At 37.6% G+C, this 12,174-nt stretch overlaps 2 protein-coding genes, 1 long non-coding RNA gene and 2 other non-coding genes across 5 annotated transcripts; 3 read left to right on the top strand and 2 right to left on the bottom strand.

Moving 5' to 3' along the window:
• Positions 1-145: 145 nt before the first annotated feature.
• LOC140824939 (small nucleolar RNA snoR138) lies at positions 146-288 on the top strand. The gene has a single exon (XR_012116552.1). It is a non-coding gene; the product is annotated as a small nucleolar RNA snoR138 (small nucleolar RNA).
• A 177-nt stretch (positions 289-465) lies between these two features.
• LOC140824943 (small nucleolar RNA SNORD36) lies at positions 466-545 on the top strand. The gene has a single exon (XR_012116555.1). It is a non-coding gene; the product is annotated as a small nucleolar RNA SNORD36 (small nucleolar RNA).
• A 151-nt stretch (positions 546-696) lies between these two features.
• Positions 697-1,359, top strand: LOC140823933 (uncharacterized). The gene is made up of 2 exons (XR_012116334.1): positions 697-845; positions 917-1,359. It is a non-coding gene; the product is annotated as an uncharacterized lncRNA (long non-coding RNA).
• Positions 1,360-1,551: 192 nt separating this feature from the next.
• On the bottom strand, positions 1,552-3,926 carry LOC140823932 (pentatricopeptide repeat-containing protein At4g25270, chloroplastic-like). Its single transcript, XM_073185527.1, is given in 3 exon segments — positions 1,552-2,063; positions 2,145-2,336; positions 2,338-3,926. Coding segments are annotated over 2 exon segments (1,557 nt in total). The 5' UTR covers positions 3,757-3,926; the 3' UTR covers positions 1,552-2,063; positions 2,145-2,198.
• Positions 3,927-4,447: 521 nt separating this feature from the next.
• Positions 4,448-11,107, bottom strand: LOC140823930 (importin subunit alpha-4-like). Its single transcript, XM_073185526.1, has 10 exons — positions 10,769-11,107; positions 9,507-9,603; positions 9,329-9,420; positions 9,109-9,240; positions 8,733-8,918; positions 8,414-8,577; positions 8,159-8,237; positions 7,506-7,634; positions 6,118-6,245; positions 4,448-5,166 (listed from the first exon to the last, which is right to left on the bottom strand). Exons 1-10 carry the CDS (start codon positions 10,997-10,999, stop codon positions 4,788-4,790), a joined length of 1,617 nt encoding a protein of 538 aa, XP_073041627.1. The 5' UTR covers positions 11,000-11,107; the 3' UTR covers positions 4,448-4,787.
• Positions 11,108-12,174: the final 1,067 nt, after the last annotated feature.

Raw genomic sequence — 12,174 nt, 5'->3', positions numbered from 1 at the left:
TGTTTGTGGAGAGATTAATAACTTTGAGCATCTTTTCCAAAAGAGTAGTTTGGATATGGGCTCTCGTCAAATGCTCATGGCCTGACCCAAAGCTTCTACTTTTCGAAAAAGTTATTAATAAAATGCGGAATATTTGTCATTACTCAATGCCTCTTGAATAACTGGATTGGCTCATTCGAGGATTTGCCATTTTGGTTCAGACGGGGGCGTAAATCAACATGAATCTGTTTTGAGGGCGAGGAACTATTTTCATGTTTTCCAGTTCTCTTAGTTTTACTTCAGACATCTGAATCGAATGAACACGTTTTGACTTTTTGGCTTTAAATCTCTTGTTTTGTGAGCTGTTAAATCACTGACCGAGTGGGCTTCCTTTGTTACTAGCCTTTCTTCTCTCTCGATGCAGCACATCTCTTTTTTGTTTTACAATCTTCATCACTGGAAATAATTTTCAATATTCAATTTGTTGGGCAGATGATGAGCAGTTTATACTATGGCTGAATAAACCGTGTAGCTACATAATTCGAGCTTTTTAAAACTGATGCCCATTCATTTGTGTCATTTTAGCTCTTTTGAAAATTTGAGCTTTTGAATTTATTTGCCTTGAAGTTGAGGCCATTGGGTTTTTTTCGATGCTATCCTAAATTCGAATAGCGTGAAATTCAATAAACTACACTGGCCTCATTGTGAGCCATCTCTTGCCTTGAACAATTTGATTTATGTGCGTGTCTTCTCTGTTGTTATCTCACGCCTTTGATCGACTCTTATCATCCTAGCTTGAGCTCGTGGCCTCATAAAACAATTTCTTAGCAGGAAAGATTGAACTATTCCACTCGGTCCTGGAAAGGGTGAAATATTTTTGGCTCTATGTATTAAGACTTCCCTTTGGTATCTTTCACAAACTTTATAGCATTTGCAGGTATTTTGTTTGGAACTCGAAGCATCCATCTTGTTGCATGGGATTCTCTCTGTCAACCTAAAGAAATATGTGGTACAAGCCTCAGGTACTTGAAGACATGGAACAGAGCAATACCTGCCAAAGTTCTTTGGGACATCCACTCTCTGGATAAAATGGATTAACCATGAAATATCGGACGTTTGGTAGTGGTATGCAAGTCCCTCCATCTTTCCCTTGATAAAAAAGTACTGGCCATAAAAAATGGGACGATTCAAACTGCAGGATCCATTTCCGAGTCGTCTGAGTTGCTGCCTAAGTGGTTCTCGAGTGTTTCTCCTTCCAAACGGGCCGACCGACTCCCTTTCTTTTATATTAGCAACATGAGGAGAATGTTTCTCTTGTTTTAGTGTTCGTTCTTTCTGTAGCAGGCCGTCTTTGGTCCAAAGTGAAGAGTTTTTAATGTCCTTAACTATGTCAACCATTCGAAGCACCTTTAGATGGTTTGAAAGAGCCTACAGGGGAAAATCAGCCTCTTAATTTTTCCTATGCTTTTTTAATATATTATATGCAATAAAATAATTTTTATTTTAGACTTGCCTGGCAACAGTGACAAAAAATAAAGATACATCGAATAAGTAGGCCAATGTTTAATGAAATTTTTGGTATATTTTGCAGTATAAAAATGATTTGTACAGCTGACTTTATTTATTTGGAGCAGATGCTCTCGAGATTTCGGATAAAGTATTCTGTAAAGTAGCTCCAGATTATACCAAGTGAATAGCTAAGATATGGCATGAAACAATAAGGGATGTGCTTCATCACAAGTTTCATTACAAGAGACGGTTTTGTGGGAAGTTCACCTCCATCTCCAAACTAATACCATTTGATCAAACAAAGAAACTGCTTGCATTAAACTTTATCGATTGGCCCACAATTTTTGTCGTCTGTCTGCCTAGGGTAGTCGATTGGAACACAAAAACCTGAAATATGGTTGGATCTGATGAATTTTTACCCGATCAATGGTTAATGCATGCGTTTTTACTTTTGACTAACATCCTGGTTATACTGATAGTTGGGCACTTGGATAACCCCGACTGATGGTGATACCTCGTCATTAATAACGTCTCCAGTAGACTTGTGGCCTTACCTTAAATTGAGTGGGTTTCAACTTTCAAAAAAAGTGAGCGGATTTAGATTTCAAAAAACCCAAATCGTCAGCTCCAAGGATTAGTGAAAGTGGAATTCTTACCCACATATACCGAAAATTGCAGCTCAATCTATGTCCCCAACTAACTTGATGCCTTCACAAGTCCAGTCCTCGTTCCATCATTGCAACTTTTATTCGATCCATGTCCTCGTAACGACCCACATTTCGATAAATCTTCATCAAGAGTTCAAAATTATGCTCCCCATCTGGCTCCAACTCAAACATATGTTTTGCATGCTATCTCTCCTATATTAATGTTACCATGAACATAACAAGCATAAAGCAACGCACCCCATACAGTCGGCCCAGCCTCGAACTCCATTTTACTGGATATAAACTTGTATGCTTCGTCGATCAATCCCGCCTTTCCATAAAGATTCACCATACACCCATAGTGCTCCATACTCGGGCTCAAACTAATCCCCTCGGTCATCAAAACAAACAACTCTTCCCCATCTTTCACCAATCCCAAATGAGCACAAGCAGATAACAGTGAAACAAATGTGATTGAATCTGGTGAGGCCTCACCAGATTCCATCATGCGTTTGAAGTACTCAAGAGCTTGGGGATCCTTCGAGTGGGCTGAAATTATTGAGTTCCACGAGACTGTATCCCTCTCGGGCATACACTCGAATAACCATCTTGCTTGGTTTAACTTATCCTGGTTCGAGTAAAAAAGTATCAAAGAGTTCCTTACGGATAAATTCCACTCCATCCCTCTTCGAATAATCCATCCATGTACTTGTGCCCCGATCATGTAAGGTGAAATGCTACTCAAAACGGATGACATGGTAACAGAGTCAGGTTCACAGCTTCTGGATATCATCCACCGAAAGATCTCAAATGCTTCGGTTTCAAGATTGTGCTTGAAGTACCCAATAATCATAGTATTCCAAGAAATCAAGTCCTTATGGTTAATTCGATAAAACACGTTCCGAGCCTTGACAATGTCGCCACATTTGGCATACATATCAACAAGAGAATTCAGCACAAACGTGTCATTGGCAAGCCCGAATCTGATCACATGCCGATGAATCTCTTCACCAACTTGAATCATACCAATTCCTCCACAAGCCTTCAACACCCGCGGAAAAGTGTACTCGTCAGGCTCCATGTCCTCTTCCACCATCTGAAAGTACAATGCCAGCGCATCTTCATACAAACCCATCTCTACATAGCCAGAAATAAGCGAATTCCACGGAAAAGAGGACGAATTTCGGCCACTCATTTGATCAAACATTTCGTGTGCTTTCTCCACGTACCCATTACTAGCATACAAACGAATAAGCTTTGATGAAATTCCGACATTCTTACCCAATAGCTTAAGAGGAATGAGATTATGAACTTTAATACCTAGATCAATAGCTTTCAATTGGGCACAGGTTTCAAGAAGCGACGCAAAGATTTGAGGATCCTCGATTAAAATGCCAGTCTTGACAGAGGCTTCTAGTTTTTCGATGACAGTTTCCAGGGCCTGGATTTTGGACCGGGGAATGATATTTTGGTGGATTAAGAGTGGGGTTGGCGCTGATTTTGGGAAATGAAGTTTTGTTTTAGGATTTTGGTAGATTTGAATTCGTAACTGTCGTTTCTTCTTTCTTGCGCTGCAAGAGAAGCTTGGGTATGAAAATGGCAGCTGCAAGCAAAGCTTCATACTTTGTAACAGTACTCCGACAACAGGCACTCCTGAATTGTCCCTAAATTCATGTCAATTTTCTGTCGTTTCTATTTCTTTATCTCTCTCTCGTATTTTTACCTCTGTTTTTATGTACAAAAAACAACCATGAAGAGCTTGTCACAGAGAGGTAGGAAGAAGATAAGCCAATAGTTTTGGGCTGTGAGTTGGCCCAATTTAGTTGGAACAAGTAGGATTTCTGTGGTGTCCCACACTTGTTATTATTATCACCTAAAAAAATATCATATTTCACGAATAACATCACATCAAATTAAATAAAATTGTATAATATATCAGGTAAAGTACGTCTCATACAGTTTATATACAATAAACAAGAGTTTTAATTTTGTTTACTTGTGGACTCATTTGTATTAGCCAGTCTGTGAGTAATGACCTAACATTTGATCCAATATATAACCAAAGTAGCCATTTTTCTTTTGTTATGCTATATATAGAAGTAGAACAACACACGTAGTCTCTTTACAATTATTGAATTAAATATTTGGGTATTATTTTGGGTAGGTGAAATAAATCTTTCTCGCAAATGTCAAGACAGATTGAGTTTTTCTCTGATTTTCTAATCTCTTTTATCGCACAGGTGCAACAAAAAGACATTTTTGGATCATTTTGCTTGCTCATTGTAGACTAAACCTAAGCACGATAAAGTCTCTAAAATTTAACTAGGTACTTTCAAATACATCAAAAAATGTCAAATATGAATAGATTTTACAGATTCTGAACCTACTATCATTTCCATGACAAAAACACGGTTCACAGTGACACTTACATATATCGTCGACTCGACTTGCAATCATAATTACAGCGCCAAAAATCCAGAAACAACCTTTTCTCTTTAATGTAGTGATAAAAGAAAATATATATAAATTCAAGGCTTAAACTTCCCAAAACCATGATGATTGGCAATAATAAACACAGACACCAAAGATTAGATAACTTAAAGAATAAAATATGACCTGAAACAGAAAGTAGATTGGATCCCGGAAAACCGTTCAACCAAATTTGAAGCCGCCGGTAGGAATATTTGGCTGATTATTGCCGAAATTGAAATCTTGATGATTTCCATCTACGTGATTAACAAGATTTTGATCCTCATCTTCTTCAGCCCAGTACTTCTCCAAAATTTTCACGGCCTTTTCATATATTTCCGTGTTGTCATGGCTCTGGAGATTTTCTATTTTGTCTAGCCCTTCACAATCATCGATCAATTGCGCATATACATTGATTCCATCATTCAAACCATTTTCTTTATCTGTCTCACCTACCTTCAAAATGTTTTCAAGGCCCTCCAGGCACACGGTGATGATCCTTGGGTCCGGACATATTAAGAGATCGCATAGTGGCTTGATGCAACCTTGGCTCACCAAGAATCTGCAACAATAGTCATCATGTGAGAATCGATTTTGTTCAAACATGTTTGTAAGCTATAGTTACAACTTCGTGGTAAGCAAGCAAACTCCTATAATTTCTGGCAGGTATAAACTACACTTGTATAAGACACATCACTCACCCAACAGTAGGCCTTTTAAGTGTGCTATTTTCTATAACTCGTGAAAAATTTAAAAATTACTGTCACGAATGTCATCGACCAATCCCTCCTATGAGAACACCCATGGAAACCCATGTTACAAAGAAATGTGCACATAAGGGCCTGTTATGTACTTGAGAAAATTGGCCTGGATAAGTAAAGAGGGGGGTTATAATCATGGGCCTAGATAAATTGGGCCTCTCCACTTAACAAGATAATTCTAGAAAGGATAACTTGAAGAAGAGGAAAAGGATCAAGAGGGGGAGAAGATAAATTAGGCGGGATAAAAAGTAAGGGGCATTCATTCATATTTATCGTGCTTTGTTCATACTTCATACTAGCTTGTGCTAGGGGTAAGGAGAGTGAGTGTATTTGTCTTGTAAAAAGATTATATCCGTGGCTAAGATATTTCTAATATTATAGTCCTGTTAAATCAATCTATTTTTCTTTTCTATTAGTGAAGATTTGCAGAATTAATTGTGTTAGGAGATCAAGATCCTGACAGGGCCATGCACAACCTGTTTGGTAGAAAATAAATATCGATAAAAAGTGTTCAATAAGTTGTTAGCGACTATAGAATTCAAACAGTATCCGACTTGATTGGATTTAATATCAAGAGCAAATTACAACGTATTATAGACCTTACCAGATCTTTTTGATTTTTTTTTTTTGGTGAAAAATCTGGCAGCTATCATTTCCGTTTTCTCAACTTCCTCTTGAATTGAATTATAAGAGTTAAAATTAATTTTTGTACTACTGATATCACATAGAGATAAGAGGAATCACCACAATACCTAATCTGCTCGTAAGATCCACCAGAGGTGGCATTTGATATTGCCCATGCAGCCTCTTTCTTAATTTCAAACTCTGCATGTTGGAGAAGTTGCACGAGGGGAAGAAGGATATTAGCCTCAATGACGGCCTGCTCCAAATAAATTCAACAAAATCGTGAAGAAATGCTCCCAAACAAACACACCAAAAGTATCTCCTCACAACTTATAGCTCTCAAGAAGAAAGACACCATTGACATCATCTGCTTCTATCTTTTTCTATAAATTGACATTTGCTGACTTATTCAGCTTACTTGTCCAGTCTTAACAAAAAATGTTCAGCCACCACTTAAACCAGTAAGCTACTGGCCAAGCTTGTAACCTTTTGAATAATGTGAAATCGAGGCCTTCAATTTTTTTAGTTGAATTCAGAATGACAGTCTATTACAACGATAATTACCATAAGCTCAGTCTGACTGCAGCTCCTATGATGCTAGCCTTGAAGGGCAAATAAAGATCCTAAATGGGTCAATACGGAGTATGGATCTCCAGTGACAAAGCACACAAAAAATAGCATTAAAAAATGTGTCCTTGGAGTCGATCATGTATATATCCAATTTGCTAACAATTTAAAAAGTTCACCCAAACCAAAAATCTTGGATAACTTAACTTTCATATTCTTTTTCGGAAGAGGGCTGTGACAAATGGATGGAGTTAAAGAACGAAAATCCTATTCAAGACAGAGGTTTTAACAAAATAATTTCAACAGCAGAGAGACCTCTTAAAAGAGGGATTTATCTCACATTCTCCTCTGAACTATTAAGGTTGTCATAAAAACTTGAACAATAGAGATCTCAGTCCTCCCAATTACTTTCTTACATCGGATTTAGCTACCTCTGCTTTAGGGAGATTAATGATATTCCCTAGGTTTGCCGTTACATTCAGTACCATATAGCATCTTATTCTAATTAAAACCTCTGCTCATGAGCACTTGAGAAATATATGCATTGGTCGCTATGTGTCTTCTAGTTTACAATAATTCATCCAACATTCAGCATATCAGCCACACTATTTTAGGATAAAACTTCCAACACTTGCTCCATATAACACGGCAGCAAGACTAACAGAAGTCTCGTAGACATTCCATCTAACCTTAAAAAAAATAAGTCAACCACAAACTCTAAGAACTAAAAATAAATGGAAAAAAAAGAAAGAAAAAATAAATGAAGATAGAATGATATATGCATGCTAAAATAAACGACCATCCATTTATGTTTATTTGTTCAAACTAGTTGATTCCACAAGTTATTGTTTGCATCATAAACAGATATCAAGGAAGTGAGGAACAATTCACTTTAAGTATTCAGCAATATCTAATTACACCAAAACAAGAGAGAAAAACTTAAGTCTACCTGTATTTGAGCTTTATTTCCAGCAGTGATATTAGAAATTGTCCAGCAAGCTTCTTTTTTAATGCTTTTCTTGTGATTTTGTGTGAGAAGTTGATAGAGGATGGGGAGAACTTGGTTGTCAATTACAAACTGTAGCAATAAAAAACAATTTGAAATAATTAAGAAAAACAAAATGGTGGTGACGAGAAGTTTTTATGCTCCATCAACCACAATTGATTCCCAGAAATTATCTCCATCGGATGTATACGTGTGTGTGTGTGTGTGTACAGTGTACACGCTTCTGTGCATGTGTTTTCGTCCAGTTCCTACTTCCAGACTTCATCTTCATCACATAAAAGAGTAAAGAAAATAATAATGCATATCAGATTCCAGAGATGGACATCTTACATAAAACATTTAGTTCCTAAATAAACCACATCAAATTGATTTTTCAGATGGATAATGGATTAACATTACAATTCGTTCACATTTTTTCAACATCAACCCCTTGGATGGAAACTAACAAGAAGGATAAGTCAATTAAAGCCAATAAACATATCTTTAAGGAAAACTATTAATCATATGAGAAAATTCATTTTCAAACAGATGTCCAAATATCCGTGCATCGATAAAGGGAACATCACCAAAGAAATGGACAATATATATCCTAATACCTGTGTCTGACCATCATCACCGGTGACTATATTCCCCACAGTTCGAAGTGCAGGTACAAGAACAGTAGGTGATGGATGGCTTCATTAAAAACAAAAATTCATAAGCAGCATAAGATGCAAAAATTGTAATATTCCTTTGGCATTAGTAGGGAGGAAATCTGAATGGAATCTAGAGAGGGAAAAAGGACAAGAAGACAGGAAAGGAAAGGAAGAAATGTAAATATTAAAATTCCAGTAATGAGAATGGTAACATACAGCAAAAGCTCCACAAGTCGGGGACAGACACCTGCCTCAAGCACAGCTTGAATTTTATCGTTTGTTCCATCAGAAAGATAAGAAAGAGCCCAGCATGCATCAGTCAACACCTCCTCATCGTTCAAGTGAATAAGATGTCTAAGAACAGGCAAGGCAGGCTTCACCTGATCAAGTTTCCAAAAAGCAAACCATTTGTCACACTAAACTAACCACTAAAACAAATTAAGAACATAGCATAACGATCTTAGCATTTTTCAGTAGCTTGATGCCAAAACAATTGAGAAGATGAGACATCACACGGCATGAATTTGTCTCATACCTGCTCAAACGGTGTGGGTGGCTTCCCACGACAGAAATTAGACAATGTCCATGTAGCATTTCTCAGCATGGAAAGCTTTGAATTATCATTCAACTGAGCTAGCAAAGGTGCAAGGGCACCATATCCAAGGACAAGATCCCTGAAGGTTGGAGAATCACCAGCAACATTACCCAGAGCCCAGACCGCCTGCTCAATAAATATCATTTGAGGCAAATACATCAGCCATGCCGACGATAAGTGATAACTGACAGATATCAATATAATCACAAATGCCACAAGATTGAAGGTTATTGAAAATCAAACATTAAAACGCCACCAGAATACAGTACAAAAGTCCCAAGGCAGAAAAGTCCCTCGGTGAGGGCCAAGAAACTACCTGCTCACGGACATCATCACTGGTAGAACCAAGAAGGTGAACAAACTTAGGAACAGCACCATGTTCAATAACAACCCTTGTATGCTCTGATGTCCCAGAAGCAACATTTGTCAAAGCCCATGCAGCTTCAAACTGCATGTGGAAAAAAGTTCTTTATAAACTACAAAAGAAAAGTACTATGTACAAAACATTAAATGAGGAATCCTCATGGAGAACTTACTTGAAGCTGAGGCAGGTCATTCCTATCAAGGAAGTCGACAAACCTAGGGATAACCCCAGATTTGATCACCTCATCAATTGGAGGGCTTCGCTCTGCAAAGTTAGGAAATTAAATTCAATACAATAAAAAGATACACACCAAATTCTTCAAATTTTAAACTTTTGTGAAACAACAATACCAATTGATAAAAGCTTTCTAAATTGTGTGGTTGCCTCCACTTGAGCAGAAGGATCATCAGACCATACTCCTTGGACCATCAGAGGAATACTTTCTAACTGTCAAAATAAATTGATTGTGAACACCACAAAAGTAGTGCTAGCAGCTTTTATCCGAGGTTAACAGAAAAATCTAACTAAAACAAAACGCGGAAGCAGACCCAGTTGTACACTCCCTCATTGAGATTACAAGATCTGTGTCAAGATAATATGCAAATAGAATATGGCAACCAAAGGCAAACAATATTCAGACCCTCATCTGAGAAGCGTAACTCCTATTTTGCACAGAAAATTATTGTCAGAAACCAGAAAGTGGAAGTCTGCTTAAGTAACATTCAATCGAATAATGAGAACAAGAGGGCTGGGAAGTATCAAATATCAACGACATTTTCAGATGGAAACTACCGTTCAGCAATGACAAAAATCATATTCACATGGCACTAACAATTTTGTAACCCACAAAGACTCAGACTCCAAAAATAAACAATAAAAATTAGAATACAGAACAAGATTAACTTCCAAAAATGTAGGAAAAATATGAATAAATTATAAAGTTTGACATGAACCATTCCCAGATACATTTCTACTCAAATAAATATCAGACTAGATCCCTAAACGAAACCTATTAATGCCTTCTCATTATCAATTTCCAACATTTAAAAAACGACAAACAATATTCCCTTCTCAGATATTTATAGCACTTAGGAAGTAAGTCATAAGTGTCTCAGCATTTATGTGAAACCAACTTCAAGTAAAGCAAAACCATAACTTCCAAAGATCTATCACATCGCCTTACTCCGCTTCAATTAAATCACAAATCAGTATCCAAGTTACCACAGGGGAAAAAGAAAGGAATTATAATACCTACTTCTACATTATCTTGGCAGCACAAATTCATCAATAAAGTAACGGATTAATTCATTGTGAATTAACAACCTCCCAAATCAGAGATCACAGCTTTTTCAGCCAATAATCCCCATATCCAACTCAATCCAATGAAATCTAAACCAACACTCAGACCAAGACTCATGATTGTTCTGAAAATAAACTAAAATATATTTCTGGGAAGCTCAGCTGAAAATCAGAAAGCATGCTCTCGAACCCGATCTCTATCCCTGCCGGCAAATGAAACAAAGATAGATAGATCGGGAACCACCGAATCAATACATAACTAAAGTACAACTATTTACAAACGCCGTGACTAAAATGAAGCGAAAGTTGTCACCTTTTTCTCGATGGCCGCATGCGATTGGGAAGGATCGAGAGGAAAAAGCTGTTGGGGGAGACTTCCATTGGGAAGACCCTCGCGCCGCTTCTTGAGAAGATTATCTTCCCGCTTGCTCTTCCTGATCTCCACCAGATTATCCTCCCTCCGCCGCCGAGCCTCCTCCGCGTCGACTCCAATTTTGTAGCTCTTCTTCCGCACATCTGACCTGCTGCCCGGCCGCAGAGACATTCTCACTTATTTTTAGCGGAATCGCACTCCTCCTATTGTTCGAGGAAGCAGAGGGAACTTGACGGAGTGAGATTGTGAGAAATGGGGAGAATGATAAAAGGTGACGGTGTGGGGACCGTACCATGGGCGGCGGGCTCTGGACTCGACTTCAATTACCCGAACATAAACCGGGTCGAGGTGACGCGGATTATATCCAATTAATTCACGAGTGAAAAATTAAATTTGTAGAATGAGCAAAAATCGAATTAAAATCTTATTGTTTAACCTATATGCAACAAATTGTGGTAGAATAAAAAAAAAAAGAAGCATTTTATAAGATAAAATCAAATCTAATGTTCTTTGTCTCGTATATATATTATATTATAAAAAAATAATAGTTTTTGATATTTGATTTTAAGATTTTAGTTATTGTACATTCTTAGGTATTAGCATACAAAAGCACACAGCTCCACTTGTTTTGGTTGGAACTGACCAAATATAATTTTTCTCGACTATTTTTTCAAGAAAGGAGTTCATTGTACATGTGCAAACTCGGCCAGGGAAGTGGCAAGCCTATGTCAATTTCCTTTGTAGATGATACGTCAGAAAAAATATCTAACACATGCATGCAGTGGTACATGAAGTTAAATTCTACCTAGATCAGGCCTTGCGTTCTCCTCTTCTATGATGGAGGAAAGGTGAGGCATGTATGCTTTTGCATGCTCATATTGGCTCGTATTTTCTACATATTCTTGTCCCTTTCAGACATATAATTTTCAGATTAATGTTTCCATTTGACCCCCTGCAGTACCAGCAGCAAACGGAGGGATTTGAGAAATCCTTCAAGTAACTAAAGACCCTATTTTCTCAAGCTAGACCCTTTGATGTTATTCTGGGATTTTCACAATTGCTGCCTTAGTCAGCGCAAATCATGGGATGTTAAAAGGTGAGATAGGTTATGGATTTGAGATCTTATGCTCCGGATTTGCTGTTAATATGGGCGACTATGCTGAGGGTCGACTTGTCCATCACTTCATGATATTTTTGGTAGCAAAGAGTGCAACGACATGCAGGATAGATTGTCAAGCTAGTAACTCTGCCATCATCGAACATGACCTTGGTCATATCATATGATTCCCACCAGATCTCCATACATTGATGACATCAAAGATTTTCTTCAACGATTTCTTTCATTT

The sequence above is a fragment of the Primulina eburnea genome, chromosome 2 (genome assembly GCF_022965805.1).
Source record: "Primulina eburnea isolate SZY01 chromosome 2, ASM2296580v1, whole genome shotgun sequence".
Lineage (NCBI taxonomy): Eukaryota > Viridiplantae > Streptophyta > Magnoliopsida > Lamiales > Gesneriaceae > Primulina > Primulina eburnea.
Note: the sequence above shows the minus strand (reverse complement) of the source record. Positions and strands in the feature narration are given on the sequence as shown.